Below are 22,150 nucleotides of genomic sequence, written 5' to 3' on the forward strand. Positions count from 1 at the left end.
GAGGTCTGTAAGTGTGTTACACATTCCTCCTGCCTCACAGACTACAACGGCATTTCAAGCCGTTAGGCCTGGAGCCAGGGTAATTGTAGCTAGGGGAAAAATCATAACATTACCCAGAATATTCTTAGTGGAAGGGGCACTCAGAACACATTTAAGAGCTTAAATGGGGGCCATTTGAGAAAAGACAGATGGACAGGAATGCTTGGGTTTCAAAAGCCAGGGCTTTCATTTCCCCAGAAGGCTTCTTGTTTCAGCTAACAGGGTTCAAGCAGCGCGGCTGGCAGCGGCCTCACCATAAGGATCTTATTTAAGCAAACGATCAAACACAGGATGGAAATGTGTGGAGAAAATCAGAGGACCTTGAAGTTTCAGATCCAAAAGGGGAGAGGGGAGTCAAGCTTTCTCCTTACCCTCTGCTCCCCTGTGAGGCTCCCATCCCAAAGCCCTCTGATGCCTGGGGAGCAGGGGTGGGGCCTAAGGGTACTCTGGAAGGACTGAAGCCCTTGAGGGAGGGGTGCACAAGCTGGAGTTCATGCTGTCCTTCCCTGCACTCCTGCACAGCAGCTTTCTTACCTGGAACTTCAGGTTTAAAAACAAACAAAGCAGAACCAGTGGCCACTGAGTCTCAATGGTATCTTTCCCAGGAAAGCCCGAATGGAGCCAATGCCTCGTGAGGGCTTTCACTGTGGCCTGTGGCAGGCTTGCTTATCACCTTCACAGAAGTTTCCTCAAGGGCTGCCCCTGTGCACCTGCTGGGGACCTGCCTGGTGCCAGCTCTCAGACCTGCCATGCCACAGCCACCCAGTGGCCATTCCACATTCAGAGTCAGCACTTGTCCTTCTGCAGACAGTGACCATGCCTCCCAGCTGTCATTCTGCTTCCAAGCTCCACCCATCTGTCCTTAGTCCCAGGCTCAGGCCCTGCCATTCCCTAACTAACCTCCACTGGAAGTAGGAGGGGCCACCACCACCGCCAGTTTTCCTTCTCTTAGTTTCAAACAAAGGATAAGCTCTACGCCACCCCATACTTGCAGTGTGTGAGAGCATCAGCCCCTTCAAGGCCCCTATTCTACAGGCCCTGCTGTGCCTCTGACCTTTCTTTTGCTGTCATAGCCTTCTGGACACCAGTGAGCTTACCTCCACCCAGGGCTGGGGACCCAGGAAGTTCCTAACTTGTGCAGACTCCACAAGTCATTCTAGAGCACAGTTGTGACCAAGCCCCCACTGGCTATCCACCCTGCCTCTGTTCTCTGTAGCAATATGTTTGCAATCTGTATGACTGATGCTCGTGCCTAACATTAGTAGCCATTTGCATTCCTCACAAAACAGACTCCAGAAAAGAGCTGTGAGCAGTACCTGCGACACAGGTAACACTCACGATGCTTCTGTATGCTGTGCTGGCTGAATGACCACTACGGTTTCTATTCTGTCAAAGTCTCAGTGCTCCTAGTAGGAACAGTGCTGGTTGAGAGCCCATACTACTCTTCCTGGTCCCCTTCCCTGTTTCTCCAAAAAGAACCCTGGTAGTGTGGTCTCTAATAAGCCCAAACCCAGTGTGCTCATCCCCAGGAAATCCTGCGGTGTTCTGGGATTCTCACACTGGGAACTTGAAACAAATGATCCCAAGTGTGTTGGCATAGGCCTTTAATCCCAGACCCCGGGAGACAGAGACATGAGGACTCCTATGCATTTGAGGCCAGTCTGGTCTACAAAGGGAGTTCCAGGCCATCAAGGGATGGATATATAGTGGGACCATCTCAAAATAGATAGTTAGTCCATTAAAAACATCTAACCATGTCCTACACCATGTCATTCTGGAGTTGGACCACAGATTCTTCTAGGCTCCTCTAAGGCCCCCAGCCAGCTTTGAACTGACTGACCGCATCACAGCACAGCTACTCATCAGCTACTAGATGTGTTTTCCTGGGTAGGGACCAATGTCAACTGGCCACATGGTGATGGCAAAGGAAAAGAGAAGGGAAGGAGGAAGGACGCACCACCCTATCGGGGCAGCTGACCCTGAAACCACACGGCTCTTCCATTAGACTGTATGGCATCAAGACCTTCTTCTCTCTGATGCTCAAGGAAGGCACCCATACATGCCCGTTAGTGGGTCAGATGGACAGCTGAGAGGAGGAGAAAGAAGGACAAACAGATGTGTGGATGGGCTACCCATGCTGTGAGGTGAGCGCTACAATGTGGGAGCTCACCTATAGGAGTCGCCGTCTCTGTTGTAGTCACACAAAAGGTAGTCCTTGCCCACCACCTTGTCTCTGGCAATTTTCAGGGGCTGGTCAACAGAAGACAGGAGATCTTCACACAGACTGGGGACCTGGCAGAAAGAGAGGACATGGAGAAATGTCATTAAAATAACCCCCAATTCAGGACCAGGTTAACATCTGGCTTGTAGTGCCCTGCCAAAATTCGGAATCTGTCTGTTACTCTCCACATATGCCCAACACCAACCATGTTTCTCTATAAAGAAACCTGGCCATGAGATGTTGTGGAGCGTGACTTCCAAAGCAGTCATTCCAAACCCGGGTGTGGCTTTAATTACCTGACCACCAGGGTGGTCTGTGAGTATGAGGATGTGTGTGCTGGGTATTGGTCTCTGGTGGACAAAATACCAGCTCAGGCCCTGAGAAGAAGGCAAACACTTCAAATACACAGGAATGTGAAGAACTCAAAGAATAACGGGGCTCTGGAGAACTCCCACAGGCTCCCATGCCGGCCGGGTGGAGTTTCCAGCTCTTTCCAGGCCTCTGGCCAAGCATTACCAGGCCGTTCCTAGCCGGTGGTGTCTGTTACAGAGGTGGACGTCCACACGCTTTCCACACAGAGCACAGTCCACTCACCTGCAGTGTCACCTGGTCTGTAGAGCAGAGGGCAAACAGCGTGGGGGCCCAGCTTGGTGGGCTGGAACAAGTCATAAGGCTGTCAGTCAATTCCCACCACAGCCTTTGAGGGAGCAGACCAGGGCTGCCTCCTCCCAACACAAACATTGGTCTCCAGGAGGGGATCCTGGCAGAGTGGATGCTTTTCTGTTCGAGTCATTTCTACACTGTCTCCGCGTCCTGACTTTCTCATCTCAGAGCCTCATCATTTACCAGACGAGGGGCTGCTAACAGAGGGGGCCATGCTGCTCAGATCAGATCATGTGTCCCTCCCAAAGGCCAGCACTACTAGGACAACCAGGCTCTGATGCTGCATGCTACTGTCCACATCACAGTCCAGTGTACAAAGTGCTACCTGGCACTGAAGCACCTCTTGCTCCATGGGATGGTCCAACTCTTACACATACATCGGTCCCCAAGGAGAAGCACACACCTCCAGCCAAAGCATGGTGTGCTTGTCTTCAGAACCTGGTCCACATGCCACCGCGCACTCACCCAACCAACAGGCAAGGTCATTTCCAAAGTTAGCTTTGGCGACATCCCTCTCTGTTACCTCTAAATGCCTGTTGGGATGTGAAGCCAGGTATCACAAAGTATGCTCTTCGCCTAAATGCTCAGACTAGGGCATGAAGTGGGTAACCACTGACTTATAGATTACAGAGTTGAGACCGAGTCATTAAAGCTGCCCAAGACTCACATCAACAGTCAGCAGTGAATACAGAAATCCAATCCTGGGCTAGGTGACTCCCAAGCTCCTTCAGCTTGTCACTCTGGTCCCTAAGGACAGTGAGCAGCAATGGTACCAAGCTCCTCCCAGTCCCCACTGCAGCTCAGTTATAGCTAGAGTCCTCCACCTGGGACACCCTAGCTGGGTCTGAGGCACTTGCTATATTCTTTTGGCCCAGTGAAATGACTCTGGCACCTGTGTGCTACCCTTCGTGCTGTAGCCTGCCACCAAGGACCCATTCAAGCCACTGGGCTGCTACTGGGGTCTCCATGCGGTTGTCAAGTCTTCTTTGTGTGGACTCTATTGGCTGTCTGCTAATACTGGGTAGCAGTTCCAGCCCTCTGTACCTCAGTGCACCGCTGCTTCTGATGGAAGATGCTGAGGGATGCTTGGGAAGACAGAGCTCCTTCGCCAGCCAAGCTGGCAAGACAATGGGAGCTGCCAGGAGAGGCTCCATTTCTAGCTGGCATGGTTATGTGCACTGGTAATCCTAGAAGCTTAGGAGGCTGAGGGAGGACAAAGATTTGAGCCCATGAGTTCCACATCACTGTGACCAGGCCTGGTGGCACAGTTCTGTAAGCCTAAATACTGGGAAGGCTGAGGCAGGAGGATCCTAAGACCAAAGACTGGCTGGGTTGTAGAGTGAGTTTCAAGCATACTCGAATACTTAAGACCCTGAGTTATGAGGAACTAGACATCTGGGAAGATGATTCAGTGGTAGAGTGCTTGCCTGCTGTGCATGAGGTCCTCAGTTCAACTCTCAGTGTCTCAAGTAAGCAGCAAAAGGAACAAATAACCTCACCACCAGACCGAAGCCCAAGCCCAGCCTGAAGAGTCACGGCAACGACAGGAAGACAGAAGCAGGCAAACCACGAAGACGAGGCACCCTGAAGGGCTGACCCTGGACTGTGCAAGCCCACAAGTCCCTAGCAGCCACAGAAGAACACACACTCAACCGAGCCCCACCGTGGCAGCACACCGTGGAAAGCTACAGAGATCCTGCAGGACACAGGATGTGCCTGAGAGCACACAAGTACCTAGGACGGGTCACGGCTGGCTGGCTCTGACTGCTCAGGTCCCTGAAAGACAAGTTCTGAATGTGGGCCATACTTTTAAGTTCTGTTTGCATCAGTTCCTCTTCTGATCAAAGGCAATCTGGTCTGGAGTAAGGACACTATGCTTGTCACTGGAAACGAGTACAGACTATACAGTGTGGCAGCTGCCCCAGATGCTTGTGCGTGCGTGCGTGCGTGTGCGTGCGTGTGCGTGCGTGCGTGCGTGTGTGTGTGTGTGTGTGTGTGTGTGTGTGTGTGTGTGTGTACACACCATGTGTCAGTCCTGCCCCCATCCTGCCCTCCCTCTACCTTCCCAACACTGGCCTACTAGCTGTCTCCTCAACATGCGAGTTTGTATAAAAACCCTCCCTACTGAGAGTTGGTGGTACAGAAACTGTAGGCTGCTGAGTTAAATGTGAATTTCAGATTCACAAGGAAGACCATTCCAGTCTGACCATGCCTCGAATATTACACAGGACAGCTCTTTATTTGTTCAATCTAAAACTCCACCACATTCCCGACGTCTCCTTCAGCCCCGCCCCAGACTCCCATTTCTCCCCAGGAGTCCCATGGACGGATGGCACAAGGACTGTGACTGCTCCTGAGCTGGCTGTCCTAACACCACCAGCAGGGCCTATTCTTCCCTGCCCGTGTCAATCTCCCGGGTCAACGCTGCTGTGCCCAGGGAGTCATGAGGGGACCCCCTAGGCAAGCACCATGTCCTGTCGGCTGCAGAGGGCTCTCAATCTAAGCTTGGGTCCCAGGGGAGTAGGCATAGGGTCTTTGCCTGAGCACATACCGGAGAAGAGAGGCTGCTCAGGTCTGAGAGCCAATCACTCACTCCTGCCCCTGGCTGTGTCACTCTACAGGGTATCAGAATCCTGAGTTTGCAGCAATAAATGAGCGGAATGACCAGGTCCAGCCACCCGAGTCTACTTTGTGCATTTGGCTGCTCTCCGCACTGCCCACAGGACCTATCCGCCATCATTAGCTTCTATATAGAACGTCCATCTAACACCAATGGTGCTGGCTAAATCAGGCTGCTGAGGCTTCAAGTTAATTTCCAGTGACTTGGAATAGTAACGCTATACCACTGCTGGGACAGGCCCTGCCTTCACTCTGGACAGAAAGCTCAGAGGGAAGCCACTAGCCAAGCGGCAGGAACTACTATTCTCACCTGGGTTTGGGTTCAGTCCAAGCACAGCAAAGAAAGCTTTAACAAGAGACAGGACGGTGGCACATACCTGTAGTCAAACTAACCCAGGGGCTGAGACAGAAGGATCACATGACTCCATTGAGTTCAGGATCCACAGAGGCAACATAGAAAAACCAGACAACAGTGATGATAAATCATTAAAAAGACGACTGTCTGTCACTGTGGGATCCAGTCTATTACCCCCATCACCAAGGACTGTCTGTCACCGTGGGATCCAGTCTACTACCTCCATTACCAAGACGACTGTCTGTCACCATGGGATCCAGTCTACTACCTCCATTACCAAGACGACTGTCACCGTGGGATCCAGTCTATTTACCCATCACTAAGATGACTGTCTGTCACCGTGGGATCCAGTCTACTACCCATCACCAGGACTGGTTTTTTTCCTTTAAAACTACACTCACTCACTCACTCACTCACTCACTCACTCACTCACTCACTCACTCTTTGAGGAAGGTGCCCATGCCATAGCGTAGATATAGAGGTCAGAGGTCACTTGTGAGCGTTGGTTCTCTCCTTCCACTACATGGAACCTGGGAATCGAATTCAGGTCTTCAGCTTGGTGGCAATGCTTTTATCCACTGTGCCATCCTGCTGGCCTACAGACCCTTACTTTAAAGAGGCACACAGGGCCTGAGAAACAAGCTGCCCCAAGTCATACAAGCCAGTAGCCAGTGCCTAAGGAAGGGCACAGGGACACAGTTCAGCTGGGTTGAGAGATAAATCACAGCGCTGCTCTTGCCCAAATGGCGTACTTCCCTACTATCTAACCCAACAGCTGATCGCATGAAAGCGACACAAATCAGAAGCTTCCGCCACAAGCAAGGCCGTGTGCACTGTCATATGGTTCCACTTTGCCTCTTCCTCTTCTCCATTAGTTATTAATTTAAAAAAAAAATGTTCAACAAAAAAAAAAAAATAGAGAAAAACCCAAAAAAAAAAAAAAAAAAAAAAAAAAAAACCACACACACAAAAGCCGGAGTGGCTCGACTCCCCGGATAATCTAATCCCTGGCGCCCTCGCCTTTCAGAAGTGAACCTTTGGACCTTGATTTTTTTAAATAATGGCCAAATGAACACATTCCATCTTTTGATCTGCCTGCTGGCTGAGCGCCCGCCACTGGAGAGATAAGGATCGAAAGCAGACCCTGTCCACTCGGTGCACATGAGTGATGTCGAGCCTGTGACTGGGGAGAGTCTTGGCTCGCCCCACTCCAGACGAAAGGGGTGGGTGCCAGAGACCCCAATGGCCAGCAGGGGGCTCTGCTTACAACCTGATTCTTCTGTTTTTCTCAAGGCCCCGAAGTTACGCTCTTAAAAAACAATGAAAGCAACAAGAGTGTTCTTAGAGGTACACATGCCAGCATCGGAACACAGTACACAATGAGAAATCAAACACAGGTCCAAACTCTGCTCTGCCATCGCCAGCCTTCTAACCAGGAACTGGGGGTTACAGCACCCTTCGAGAAGCTCTTTCCATATACTAAATACCAAGTGCCTGCTGTAGGCACAGGGTGAGGTGGCGAAGTTGCCACCGCCACAGACAAACATATACTCTCTGACAGCATGGTCCAGCCAGGGAACAGACGAGAAATGGGAAGATGCATATCAACAGGACATCCATCTTAGGACTGCCAGGACAGGAAAGAAACCTGAGGACACTAAGTGAGGCTAGGGGTCGAGGGACAACACAAGAATGACAGGAATGGGGCTGGAGAGATGGCTCAGCGGTTAAGAGCACTGACTGCTCTTCCAGAGGTCCTGAGTTCAATTCCCAGCAACCACATGGTGGCTCACAGCCATCTGTAAAGAGATCCGATGCCCTCTTCTGGTGTGTCTGGAGACATCTACAGCGTACTTATATATAATAAATGAATAAATCTTAAAAAAAAAAAAAAAGAATGACAGGAATGATAAGGAAAACAGGAGGGGGTCTGCACACAGCTCCGCAGCAAGAAACCACCAAGGCAAGTGTGAGAATGGCCCTTGCAAGTCACCACAGCAAGTCACAGAAGGCCAAGGCAAGCTGTCCCAACCCTGTCAGGCTGGGAGGACAGGGAAGGAGACTGAGGAGCAGTGCTTATTTGCACCCACTACCCACCAAGCAGGACCCTAGCACACATAACAGGGTGTGGCCCCAGATCCTCTAGGCCCCACCTCAGTTCTTCACTGAAAGACACTATAAACTTCATTTGAATACCCTGCCCTGTAGGGTCATTATTAATACCGTTATGTGTATATGTGAAACATAAGAAATCCCTTCCCAACTTCAAAATGCTAAGTGAGCCACCAATCTGCCCTTGAGACAGCTGAAAAGGTAGCCTTGCCCCTGGATGGCTCCCATAGTGGGCTAGTGCTCTGGTGACTAAGGGCCCAGAGCAAATGGGGATGAGATGCCCAGCACAGACAAAGCATTGGACAAGCCATGGGGATGCGGCTCTTTACAACATAAATGAATGGATCGGGACCGGCTTATGGTCTCCAAAGCTGCTGAGTTATACCATGGTGCAGCACGGGGTTTCAGGCTCAGGGAGCGGGAGTGTGGCCCCACGCCCTTTTCTCTATCTTAGGGCTCCACCATCACAGGCAGTCGGTAAGCTCTGGCTCAGTGTTAGACCTTGAACATTTCATGGTCATGGCTTAGATAATTTTCTTATCTCTATGTCACCCAGGACAGGATTCTCAGAGTTTGACCAAAGCTCACAGCACTCTGTATAAAGCAGTATCTGTGAGTTACAAACTGTGGAGGCCCTGCCCCCCACCACGTACAAATTACATATACTCTGTGGGCCAGGAGGGAGCATCATGGTCACACCAGCTTCTCCCAGCTCCATGCTCAACTGGGACCCATTCATCAATGCCAGTGCCAAGCAGCTAAGCAGCTAAGACCAAGTCACCACAAAACAGCCAGGGTGTCACATAGCCCAGGTCAGCCTCGGATTTCCTATGTAGCCAAGGATGACCCTGACCACGTGAGCCTCTTGCTTCTTTGTCCTGAATTCTGGGATTATGGGCATGCACCACAACACCCAATTTACGCAGTGCTGGAGGTTGAACCCAAGATTTTATGCATACTAATTAGGTAAGTCCTCCACTAACTAAGCCACATTCCCCACACACTGCCTTTTCTTTGACACACACTCACTGTACAGCCTTGGCTGTCCTAGAACTCACTCTGTAGACCAGGCTGCCTCCCAGGTGCTATTAAAAACATGTGCCACTCCTGGCAAATACTTTTTAACATGCATGGATGTTGTGTCTGTGCATCATGTATGTACAGTGCCTGCAGAGGCCAGAGGAGGGCGTCAGACTCCTTGGAACAGGAGTTAAAGGCAGTTGTGAACTACCACGTGAGTACTGAGACTTGAACCCAGGTCCTCTGAAAGAGCGAGCAACTAGTGCTCGTAACCACTGGGCCATCTCTTCAGCTTCACATGGATTAAAGGGAAGCAGGGAGATGGTAAAGCCCCGGCTCCTTCAAGCATCCCAATTCCAAATTCCTCCTACAACTAACTGCCTCCCGCTGCCCAGCCCACATTCCTGGCCTAGTTCAAACATTCCGGGGACGGAGACTGAGCGGAGACTGAGCATGTTATACTCTTTTTTTTTTTTTTTTTTTTTTTTTTTTTTTTTTTGGAGCTGGGGACCGAACCCAGGGCCTTGAGCTTCCTAGGTAAGCGCTCTACCACTGAGCTAAATCCCCAGCCGAGCATGTTATACTCTTACCAAATGCTTTTACCTGCCTCCCAAACCAAGCCTGTTTATGAGACAATCTAGGCACTCCTTGCCCAGGACAGAGTCTGCCAGCCCTGGAGAGGAAAGACTTTCTGCCTCTGGTCTTTGGAAGACGCCCAGCTCTCTCCAATTCACTTTTATGTTCTTGTTTTTAAACTTATCAATCAAAATGTAGAATCTAAGTTAAGGGGACAGCATCAGACCCTCCTGGTCACAGGCTCTTGAGCTACACATTCAGCAGCATAAAATCCAACGGGAAGGCAGGAAAGTGACCCCAAGCAAAAAGGGACTTGGGAGACTTGCTGAGTGACAAGCATTTTGGAGCGATGGAATCTGAAACACTAACACAGAAGGGGAAGAGAGCCCTGTGCACAGTTAAGAGCCCTTTAACTGGGGAAGATTTGCAAGGCCTGTGGAGCTCTGGGGAGCCTCTGGGATGGAGAGAGTATAGGAACCAATGGGAGCCTAACTTTCTCTTAGATATAGCCTGAGAATGACGCATGCCTCCTCTTCAGCAGCCTCAGGCCATCCCTTAAAGGCACAGAGGACCACCTGGCTGAGAAGCCAGAAAGTGCTCTTCACCCATAGGCACCTTGACGGCTGAGAAGGAACGCTGTCCTGCTGTTTTAAAGAGAAAGTGGGTCTAGGGAAGACCAGGAGCTGTCACAGGCAGATGACACGAAACTGCACAGAAAAGTGCCATGTGGGGGTTGGGGATTTAGCTCAGTGGTAGAGCGCTTGCCTAGGAAGCGCAAGGCCCTGGGTTCGGTCCCCAGCTCCGAAAAAAAAGAACCAAAAAAAAAAAAAAAAGTGCCATGTGCAAGGTCGCTGCTCCTGACCTACCAGGACCTCCTCAGGCCAGCAGGCCCCACGCAGTAGGCCCTCAAGGCAATGTTTCCATGCTGTGACTAACTGCAGATTTTCATCTGAGAACAGAGCATGTGCCTGCTGCCTGCTACTGCCTGGCACGGGACTGTGGACTCAACACTAGGCTCAGTGCCTAGGTTTAAGGCACAGTCGTGCATCTGCTCCCACGAAGTCTCTGCCCAGCTTGCTCCCTCCCTCTGCTACCCATCTTCAATGTCTCCACCTGCTTCAGCTCTCCTTGACCTCACCCATCAAGGTGGACTGAAGCCTGCCACTCAGAGGCATCCAGTGTGCAGTGCTCTGGACGTCTATTCTAGAACTCTGTCCTCTAGCTGCAGTCTCCTCGCAATCAGAACAGTTGTGGTTACCCACAGGAGAGGCTCCTCGCAATCAGGCCTGTTAACATTCCCTTGTAGAAGTGGATGAAGGACATCAGACCCTGAGAATCCAAGCCATTTCTTTACCCATGTCCCCCAGTTGCATGCAACCCCTGACCTCAGCATGTGCAGTAAGCAACCCCCGAAGGCGGCAGCATGAGCATGCGCTGTGGTTGGAGCGTAAGTACGGAGAAGGGGCTCAACAGAGACAGACAAAGAATAGAGCCAGCATAAGAATGTAAGCCAGGATACCATGTCAGAGCATCCAAACAGACAAGTCACAGTCAGGAGGGGGTGGACTAAGGCAAACCCAGGTGCTCATAAGCCCAGGGGTGTTCTCTGTAATCCAGACAGGCACAGGGTCAAAGGTGAATCTCCAAGTGTGTACTCTGGCTGTGCAGAGAGCAAGGAGGCTGAGGAGGGGGACTCTCCAAAGACTCAAGTCTCTTAGGGAGGGGTGTGACCATAAATATCCTTGGACTGGCTGGGTAGTGTTCCCCGAGTAAAGCAGGGCAGGAGAAGCAAGTCTCCATGGCCTCCAGCACGCTGGTCTCTCCTGGACTCATCCTCAGGCTTCTTTCTGTCACATGCCCTGCAGCCTCAGGGAGGACTAGAGGTGACTCTTGTCACCAAGGGCAGCATGGCCCACCCTGGGCTGGAGCAAGAAAGGTCATTAGAGGGTATAGCTAAGAACAACTTAGCCACTGACAAGCCAGTGGGCAAAGAGCTGGCCACTTCTGACCAGGGGCCCACAGTTCTTCTTCCCAAGCAGGCTGAACAAGGAAGGGAAGGAAAGGCATCTGGCTGACTGCTCCCCCAGCCCTATTCTATCTCCATTCTCATGCCACAGAATCTCAGGAAACGAGCTCATTATACCAGTCAGAACCATCTGCGACTGGCAACGCATGTTCGCAGTGTCCCCTGAGAGCAAGGGGCATTTCAAAGTCTTCGCTGAACAGCTGAGGAAACGGATCCTGGGTGTGAGATGGCCTTGGACTCACCTGGACATTTGGGGGACACTAAGACCCAGCTAACTCAGACCAACTTACTGGCTGCAGGGTGATGTCCCCAGTCATACAACTCAGTTCCAGGAGACATCCAGGTCCCATTTCATCTCCGACTTGCAAAGCGTGTACAGCTCTCGCCTCCCAAATCTGGGGGTGGGGTGGCTTGCTGTTTATATGCTATGTCCACCTATGGTTGACACATGGCCAGGATTTATTTTACACACTCAGGAGACAGAAAAATGCGCACCACTATCTCCTAGGGGGTCTCAGGAGCCAGAGGGAGCTTCCTGAAGTTACAGCACACAATGAATTACCAATGATCACTCTAACTGCGTGCAAGCAGGAAGGTCAGGGAGGCTCTCAGTTTAGAACACATCAAGCACACAGCCCTCCTCACACTGGGGGTGGGAGGGCTTATCTGAAGGAACTCATTTCTAGCCTGACGTAAATCTCCTGTGTCCTCAACTGGGAATGCCATTCTTGCTTCAAGTAATTGAAGCAAGTAATTAAGTATTCCCATACATTCCAGAGAGGGGTGACACAGATTAAGGACAACTCAGTTTCCTCTTTGACTCAGCATCTGTCCTTAGAGTGGCCTGCTGTCAGGTCCCCACTCTGGGCCTCCATCTGATACTTGCCCACCATCTGTAACTTCCATTTTGCTCTCAGGCGAAGGTTTCAATTACATAAAAGGTAATAGGCCCACCAGGACCTGGCAGTCTGCAGTGTGGGGAGAGCAGCTCACACCTCTCTTGTGGCACACCAAGCATCTAGAATCATTTGCAGAGACCAATTTCACAGAGGCCTTGGGCTCAACATCCCAGCCTTTCAGGAGGCCTCTCCTAGGCAAGCTCTGTGCACATTAAGATTGACAGGGTCTCTAATGAGCCTTAATTGCCAGTTCAACAGGCCTACAAACACATGTAGCAGAGGGGCAGGCACAAACCGCCCGATCACAGAGCAAAGTGTCTGGCCAGATGAGGGCCACTGACCCAAGAGGAGGGTGGGCCCCAAACTCCCAAAACACCTTGCCAAAAGCAGTGCAAAGCCCCAGGGTGTCTGGAGCCCACCCCTAGCCCCAGCTGGCTGGTGTGGCTGCTTGGTGTTGGCACTTGGCTTCAGGGTCATGTGTGGGGTATCACGGCTGCCTCCATCCCCATCAGCATACCCTTGTGGTATGGAGAGGTAAAAGCCATAGTGTATGCACACCAAGCGGCTGCCCACCAGCATTTTCTCTGGTGGCAGTATCTGTGTTCAGAGCAAGCCATCTGCTGGTGACCTGCAGTGACGAGGAAAAGCTATTCCTGAAGCAGTTGTGGACATGGCAGTGTGACAGAAAACTGGGCTGGGGCTGATCCCAACTCACAAAGTTAGCAGTCAGCTGAGAGAGTCTTGGACCAACTACCTGTATCCCCACCTTCAGAAGACAACCTGTGGAGTTGGGGAACACTGCCATAGTTCTCCAGTGAAAAGTAGATTCCAGGACCTGAGTTGGTGATAGTTAGTACTCGAGATGGAGACCCAGACCTACACAGGGAGCTGCTACATCCCAAGTCCAATGTCTCATCTCACCAGTGAGGAACTGAGGCCACATGTGGAGGGCAAGGGCTTCCCTTAACAGGGGCTCCCACTTTTAAGGTGTCCAAACACCCCCTACTTCACATTTTAGACACCGAAACAGACCTGCAATATGGTAACCCAGGTGGCCTGGCGGGGAGGGGCATCAATTGGACATGTTTGTTTTCAAGAAGAGTGCAAAACCAACCAGCTTTCTGCTTGGAGTGTTGGTGTGACGCCTGGCTGCTGGCACCATAGTGTTTTCTGTGTCAGGGACCTGAGTAGGTGTTAGCAGGTGAGGCGCTCCAAGAAAAGAAGACTCAGGACAAGAAGGGAAGAAAGCAAAAACCAGGGTCATTCTGTGACTGGGAAAAACCCTCAGAGGTAGCCTGGTGTCTGGACTCCAGTGATCTGGGAGGAGAAAATCCTAAGCGTGGGAGGGAAAAGAGTCGAATTGGTCTGTAAGATCTGGCTCCTGCAGGTAGTGGCCAAGACATAAACAACCTGTGGGACTGCTTGGCGCATCCTCGGTCAACCTGACTCTGCAACCACCATTTAACTGTGTAGCCCAGCCCATCTCCTGTCCTGCCTCCAGCACTTTCTAGATTCAGGGCACTGGGACAAAGGTGCTCGCTCTGCAGCCATGAGGAGCAGTGGGCAGGCTGGGAAACAGACTTCGGGGTTGCCCCTCAGCTGCTCAACTCCATTTGGAGTGGAAGTGGAAGTGTTGCCTTTTCAGGTCAGGGCAAGTGAGGGTCGACTGTTCCCATGACCACCCAAGGCCTCAGTGGAGGCCTAACTTTCCCCCAGCTCCAGCTTAAATAAGCTGGATCCCTGTCATCAAGAGCTGCCCTGCTGTGGAAGCCTGAGGCTGGGGATGGCGCACCTGTGAAAACACAGCCTGGAGGGTGGCTCCAGGCGTGAGCACAGCCTCTGGGTGGGCAGAACCGAGGCTCTGGGTCAGCGAAGCCAGCACAGCATCGGCTTCCATGGATTAAGCACCTCCCTACCTCCCTGCTTCTTTGTTGCACTTTGGAAGTGTATTCCTGAGTCTTCCACTCACCCCATGAGACGGGTTTTACTGGCCTCATGTTATAATGGAGGAACTGAGAGGGGCAGGGTGTGTTCAGGACCTCAAAGCCAGAGGCCCTGCACCCAGTCCTAGGCAGCCACGCTCTTTGCTATGGTGCCCTGGGACTCAGTGCTGGAGGCTGCACCTGCCCTTTGTGTATTTACTACACAGAGGGCGGTGTGACTCAGACCTGGGAGAAATCAGTCTCTTCTGCTAAGAAAGGGGTGCTGGAAGTAGAGACCCCAACAGGAGGGTACCCACAGTGAGGTTCCTCTGCTTCTGGGCCTCAGAACCGAGTCTGAGAGAATGAGACCATCGGGCCTTAGCCTGGCAGAGACTGCAGCCCAGAGGCCTACTGGCCTAAGGCAAGAACAGCTGCCACCCAAGCCTCCTGACTTCCACCACGGCAGTTTTCCGCTCGCTCACTGTCTTTGCATTCATCACCTTTCCGTTCACAGGCCTGCTAGCTGTCAGAAATGGTCTACTGTGCAGTTGTTTTAAGGAAGGGGACAGTGGGAGTTACCACGGCTGACAAGCCCACTGCAGGACTGGACTAGACTCCAGAAGGCAGGCCCTCACCACCCCATGCTTCGGTTTCTCATCTATACCTCACAAAATCACCCCAGATGAGGCGAGGTCACAGTGAAGATTACACGTGACAAGGCCTATAAAAAGAATTTATCATCTCCTAGCTCCTACTAATATTACTTCTACTTCCCCAAGAATAGATCAAATTCTAAATGTGAGAACAATTAAAAAATCAAGTCCCATCTGAACCCTGGACCCTCTCAAGAGGGAATGTGCACTGGGTAGTTGACTTAGAACGACAGGGACAGAATACCTGGCAGGGAATACTCTGGACGGCCGGCTGCACTGAAGTCCACTGTCACTGCTCCAGAGCTGTGTGTGTTTTGGGAGAACACAGTGGAGGGGCCAAGCATCTTCTACCCACAAGCACCCTGTGTTTCCAGGTCTCCTTTGTCACCAGAAGGCAGAATTAGCCTAACTTAACCCTGGAGTCACAGCTGAGACCTTCCCTTTTCGTAAGTCTAGGGACACCTGAGAACAAAGCCTTTGTCTGTGTTATTACAAGAAGGAAAAGAAGGTAGGAATTATGAAAGAAAAAAATAAAAGCAACCCCCCCACACACAGTGTGTGTGCAAGCTGAGCCCTCCTTGCCCTGGTAAAACAGATCCATGGCTATTTTTGGCGTTGTCTTAAAAAGGCAAAGGACGGATGGCCTGGTGAGTGCCAATATGCAGAACCAAACCCCTTTCTCAGCTCAGGGCTCAAAATATACCTCAGCAGAGAGGTGCCAACTCTAGCTGCCAGTGTGCAGAGAGAGGCCATAGAAGGTCAAAGGAGCACCTTCCCGTCACATGATCCTTGGTCCATAGTATTTTTAAAACAGCTTAGCAGGGGTTGGGGATTTAGCTCAGTGGTAGAGCACTTGCCTAGCAAGCACAAGGCCCTGGGTTCAGTCCCCAGCTCCGAAAAAAAGAAAAAAAAAAAAAGCTTAGCAACCAGCTTCAGCCAGTTTCCCTCTAGCACAATGGAATTAGTATGTAATAAAATGATGTTTCGGCCATCCACAAAGGACATCACTTCCCACCAATCAGCATGCACCAGAATCCCAAGGCCGCAAAGGCTGTGATGCTGGGGAGAAGACAGAGTGCTGACCTAGCAGGGCAGACCAGGCTTCGGGGTCTGGCTGCCAAGCACAGGGCACATTTTGATGAGGCTCTGTAACCAGACCTTTTGTGGACCAGACAAACCCCTCTGCAGCAACCTGGCTCTGATATGTAAATGAGGGGGAACACAGGCAAACCCCAACATCCCCAAGAACAGCTCCTTTCCTCACTGGCTTGGGCAGGTGAGCACACAGGAAAGCTGTGATCCTCATGTGAGATCCGCCAAAGGCGCCCCTGACTCCAGACAATGGCCACGTGGCCATAGGTAGGTAGTGTGAGTTTTCTGAAACTACAGCTTTGGGAAGAAACTAAAACTGCCTGTGACACCAAACTACAATAGGACACAGAACGTGTACAGAATGAGAGGACTCTGCAAACTTAGTTTAAAAAGAAAAAACTGCCACGCTGAGCAGACAGGAGAAAAATCACAAGTCGACAACACACATTTCAAGTGATTTTTACAGCCACTCGCGATCCAGCAGAAAAGGCAGCCCAAGTGCTCCACACACATGTACTGCACACGCGGGGACTGAGCCGGGCCATCGCTCATGGTGGCTCCTGCAGCATGTTGGTAGGCTTTTAACAAACCACGCTTCACTGGACCCTAATCTGCTGAGATGTCACGCCCCATTTCCATCTTGACATCCATCATGCTTCAATTAAAAATTAGTAAGCACCCCAAATCCCAGACCCATTCTCTGAGGGGTCTGTGGTCCAGGCGATCCCAAGGCTGGCTCCACATGAGGCGGCACCTTTCAAGCCATACCATGAAGCTATGGAAGTTAACCCTGAAAGGCCTGGCTCTAAGAAGGGAAGTCCTTCATGTCCCATAGAAGAGCTTTAAAATGCAACAAGTTGGGATTGGGATTTAGCTCAGTGGTAGGCGCTTGCCTAGCAAGCGCAAGGCACTGGGTTCGGTCCCCAGCTCCAAAAAAAAAAAAAAAAACAAAAAAAAAAAAAAAAAAAAAAAAAAAAAAAAAAAAAAAAAAAAAAAAAAAAAAAAAAAAAAAAAAAAAAAAAAAAAAAGGAGAAAAAAAAAAATTAATTTACAATAAAAAAAAAAAAAAAAAAAAAAAAAACAAGTAATAAAAACAAAAATTTTCTAGACTATTGTTATGTCCTAAATCTCCCCTTGGTAGAAACAAAAATTCTGCAGCATGCTTCCCACACACAGGAAAACCTGGCACAGCCTGAGGACAGGCTACGTCAGTCTCCTGCTGGGTGACCCTACTTATTCAAAGGTGACCTAGGGGTCAAGTACGGAGCAGGGGAGACCAGCATTCCTGATGCCATCTGGTCACACACACCCCTGCAGCCCCAGTTTCTCAAAAGGGTGGGTTGGGCATATGGACCTTCAAAAGGTTATTATAAAAAATCAGACGGAAATTCTGCGCTCAGATGTAGGCACAGAGAAGTATGCAAGGTTTCCATTACTGCGACCAAATTCCTGCCACAGCTTAGAGCTAGGACATGTTTCTTCTGGCTTGTGGTTTTAGAGCTCTCTCTCTGTACATGGTCGGTTAGCTCTGGGACACTTAGGTCTGTGGTTGGGCCAAACACCAGAACTTGTAGTGGGGTAAAGCTGTTCACCTCATGCATACAAGACCAAAAAAAAGGGGGGCTGGGGCAGGGTCCCCGCACCTCCTTCACTGTCTTGCCCACAAGGCTAACTTCCTTCCACTCATCTCCACCTCTTAAGGTTCCGCTGCCTTCCAGCAGTGCCATCAGCAGAAGAGCAAGCCTTCCATGTATGGGACCCTTGGGAGGTCTTTAAAAACCAAACCCTAACTGTTGGGCACAGTCATCGACTGTTAGCTCCTACCCTCAGCCCTGCTCTCCCTGTCCCTCTCCCCCTTTGCAGAAGACAGAGCGAAAAGAGGAGTAAGCTCAGGTGCCAGGGCAGATGTAGTCTGTGGCACTCTGCCCTAGGCCTGTGCAGCCTGCATAGGCGGCCTGAGGCCGAACCCTGACCGGCATTTGGTGGAGCGCAGCTCTCAGCCTCTCCCTCCCTCCCTCCCTATCATGCTGGATTCCTCCCTGAACCTAAGGGCATCTGCAGCAAAGCTACACACATCTCAGAGATGAGCGATGAGGGGGCCCAGGGGAGATCTGTCTGCAGCTGTAGCACGATCTTCAGTTGCCATAAGAACAAAACAGCCCGTTAAACACCCAGAGCCACCAGAAAACGTGCGCTCACCCTCTCGTGCTTCCAGGGCAGGCTTATTTCAAAGCCACAGCAATAACTGAGCTGACCGTCAGCCAAGCACACCTTCACACAGAGCTTAAAAGGCAACTCTCAGAGCTGAGCAGAGGGGGACCTGGCCACACCTCCAATTTTGGCCTCCCTCATCTACACAGAACCAGGCACAGACTGCTGACCAAGAAAAAGTCAACACTTCTCAGAGTGCACTTGGCAGAGCACACAATATTCAGAGAGTGGTGGATGGGACAATCACTACAACTTCAAGTCTCTGCCTCTCTGGCTTCCTAGATGTCACTGCCATCCCAACATAACTTGCTTGTGTGCATGCATGCATTTATGTATATGTGTTTGTATGTGTGTGCGCTCACAAGGACATTGCGATTATGCATGCATTTATGTATATGTGTTTGTATGTGTGTGCGCTCACAAGGACATTGCGATTATCTTTTTTATACCCACTTTCTCTTTCTCAGCATGAGCCACCGTGTGGCTGGCTCTCTCACAGAGCTATTAAGCTCCTGAAACAACACCTCCCCCAGTTGTGAGGGTTCCCCCCCAATTCCTGTTCACAACCCCTACTACTGACCTGTGTTTGTCTCACACACCTGCTCACAGCTGGAGCTCTGGGCCCTATAAACAGAGACTGCTGCACTGGGGACTTGTAGGCTGCTGGGAAAGCTTTATCTGGGGGCTATGGAAATCTCCTCCTATCAAATTGTTTTCCTGGTAAGAATGTTCTCAGTCCCAACGACAGAATCAAAGTAAATGAGCAGAGCAGATGAAGGCTGAAAACCCCTGCTTTCAGGGATGCCTCATTGCTTCAGATCCAGGAAGACAGGGGACACAATGGGAAAAGCAGACTTGGCTCCAGAGCCCCATTAAATCATTTAGGTAAGCGGGAAGGCCTCCTGGGGGCTGATTTCAATTATCCTGCAGCTCTACAAGGTTGAGTATTTTAGTATTTTCAAATAATACCTCAGTGCCAGCTCGTCCGCAGCAACATTTTAAAGCCCGTTATTTTATATGTTTAAATTTTAAAAAAAAGTTTAAAAAAGAGCTGAATACTTTAAAAACAATGTAATAAAACTTGTTGTTACACCTTTCAAACTAGAAAGGACACTGCTGGTCTAGGCTGGCTGAGGAAGCTGGCCCAGCATGGGTGCCGGGTTAGCTACCTTTGTGGAGGCCTGCAGAGGTGTGGCCCAAGTGCAAACTCTCAGAAACTGAAGCAGGTAAGTCAGGGAAGGGGTCATAATAATTAACTTTATAATCAATGTGTATCGTGGACTTTATCAATACAGATGGGCTCAGAGTGAGGTCACCATATGAAACTCATCTTCTCCGTAGGAAAAGTCTCACAGCCCAGGGGCGGGGTGTGGCCTGGGAGAGAAAATGTTTCCTGTGTTTTGAATTCCCCACAAAGCGCTCAGAAGACAGCAACTGTGTGCCGCCCTCACTCGGCTTGAGTGAGAGCATATGAGGGGGGTACGCACCAGGTCGATCAGATCGCTGAGGTTTTTCTCAATCTGCTGTGGAGGCAGGCGCCTCATCAGGTCCAAGGCGCAGTCCAGCTGCTGGTCGCTCTGTGGAGGAACAGAGAAGAGCATCTGAGTATCTGCGCAATCCTAAGAGCTCCTTTGGAAGGCTTTCGTTCCTTCTGTGCTGCGTGCTCAGGATACTCTGAAGCCCCGAGCCCTCTGGTGTACCCTTTGCTAGGCCTGTATGGGCCTGCAGCCTGGAGGGGCGCTGTGCAGATGCCTGCTGCCCTGTACAGAGCAGCCTGTCTGGGTGGGTGAGATCCTGAAGAGGAGAAAGAAGAAGGCAGCCCACCAACCCTCCTATTCAGCAGAGCTGGCGGCTACAGCGGCCAAGTCCCAGGCTGGTTCTACAGTAAGCAGATTCGTGGAGACAGTTACAGCGACCTCTGCTTTAAGCTGAAGAGGAACACCATCAGGTGACACTGCCAGGCCAGGGCCGCTGATCACTGTATCAGAAAGAAGGAAGTAAAGAACGGGGCCAAGGTGCACGATGAGATTACAAGTGCATCCCTCGGCGCCTACAGAGCTTCCCAGGCCGCTTTGCAAACTGCTCTAAAACCTGAAGCACTGAAAGTCAAGAGCTTGGGGCAAGCTGGCTGGAAGGAAAAGCACCTGCCACCAAACATGGCCACCTGAGTTTGGGACTGACACAGCAGGAGGGAGGGACTGACTGCTCATGAGTAGTCCTCTGACTTCCACAAGTGCATCTTGGCATGTGCACACGTGCACAAACACAAAATGAATGAATTAACCTTGAGAAGGCCTCACTCTAGCCAGTAAAATACAGCACAGAGAACTAGGCCACCTGCTGCCCTGGGTACTGGGTGCTAACTCCACTCTCGTCCCCTGAGCACCTTTCCAAAGTTACACACGGTGTGCTCTTCATCCCCTACTGACACTCAGGGAGGCCCCTGTGCACCATGCACCACAGATACACAGAAATAATCAAGGGTGGGGTGAGGGAGAGACAAGGCTGAGTGGGGCAAGAGCAGTGAAGAGCAAAGGGGACTTGGTGCACAGTGGGCCCAGCAGAGTTAGACCTGGGACTACGTGAGGAAAGTATGCCTGGGAGGACGGAGAGGACAGGGTCGGGATGAGGTGTTCTGAGGGCAGGCAGCCATGAGAATCCCCAACACTAAGGGGCTTTGATTTGTATCTCATTCCTGCTCTGGTCCAACTCAGGACTCTTGAAAGCCTCATATGAGCAATCTAGAGTCTCACAGAACACACACAGGAATCCTCAGAACGCCACGTTTGGCTCTAATGAGCTACATACAGCCATCTGGACTCTACTAACCACAGCAAGCATGAGCAGGGGCCTACTTCGTATCCACCACAGACATGGCACAGAGCTATCTGGAGCCAATCCTATTTTCACATATACATATATGGCAGACTGTTAATTAAATAAAAAGTCTGTCCCTTGCTCAAGATCGTTACACACGATCATGCATTCTCAGAGAACAAACTCGAAAGGAAACAGAGCATCCCTAGCCCCTGCTGTTGCTTTTTTACTGAGGCATTCAATCACCATGACCAGGAACTTCTGCCTTATACCATGCACTTTCATGGCAAGCTATATCAGCCAAGGCCACAGTAGCATGGACTTGGCTCATGGGCATAGGAAGCTACTGTAACATGTCCCGGGTACAGCAGAGAGAGCTCACTGACTACAGAAAGGCATCTCCATTCTTAGAGCCTTGGGCCAGTTTCTTCACCTCCACCAGCCTCCACTGTGCACAGATAGGGGAAGGAATCTGGGTAGCCTTCTCAGAGTGTATAGACTTGGGTAATAATGTATACAGGGTCTCAGCACACAGCAGCAGTATGTGTTTAATACCTGGAGCATCTTATATAAATACCATTCAGACCTCACAGATGTAAGACATTGGTCTAAGGGGCTGGAGAGACAGCCCAGAGGTTAAGAGCATGTGTTGCTCTTCCAGAGACCAGAGTTCGATTCCCAGCACACACGCCAGGTGGGTCACAATAACCTTAACTCCAGCTCCAGGGGACCCTTTATAATTCTGACTTCTGGGAGCACTTGTATGCCCTGTGTTCAATATCCACAATAAATGGTGGCACCACCTGCAATTTTAGCATTTGGGAGGTGACAAGAAGCTCACAAGTTCACTGTCATTGTCACCTATATAGTGAACTCAAGACCATCCTGAGACACATGAGACCCTGCCCCCAAATAAGAGGTTGGG

At 50.8% G+C, this 22,150-nt stretch overlaps 1 protein-coding gene across 2 annotated transcripts in view; it reads right to left on the reverse strand.

Moving 5' to 3' along the window:
• The window catches only part of Capzb (capping actin protein of muscle Z-line subunit beta), a 99,668-nt gene that overhangs the window by 32,312 nt on the left and 45,206 nt on the right, over positions 1–22,150 (reverse strand). For both annotated transcript variants that reach the window (XM_032895454.1, XM_032895451.1), the window contains exons 2-3: positions 19,896–19,985; positions 2,210–2,331 (exon numbers count right to left, since the gene is read on the reverse strand). In XM_032895454.1, the coding sequence (XP_032751345.1) occupies positions 2,210–2,331; positions 19,896–19,985 (212 nt within the window). The remainder of the gene's footprint in view (positions 1–2,209; positions 2,332–19,895; positions 19,986–22,150) is intronic.

Source organism: Rattus rattus, chromosome 1, assembly GCF_011064425.1.
Source record: "Rattus rattus isolate New Zealand chromosome 1, Rrattus_CSIRO_v1, whole genome shotgun sequence".
NCBI lineage: Eukaryota > Metazoa > Chordata > Mammalia > Rodentia > Muridae > Rattus > Rattus rattus.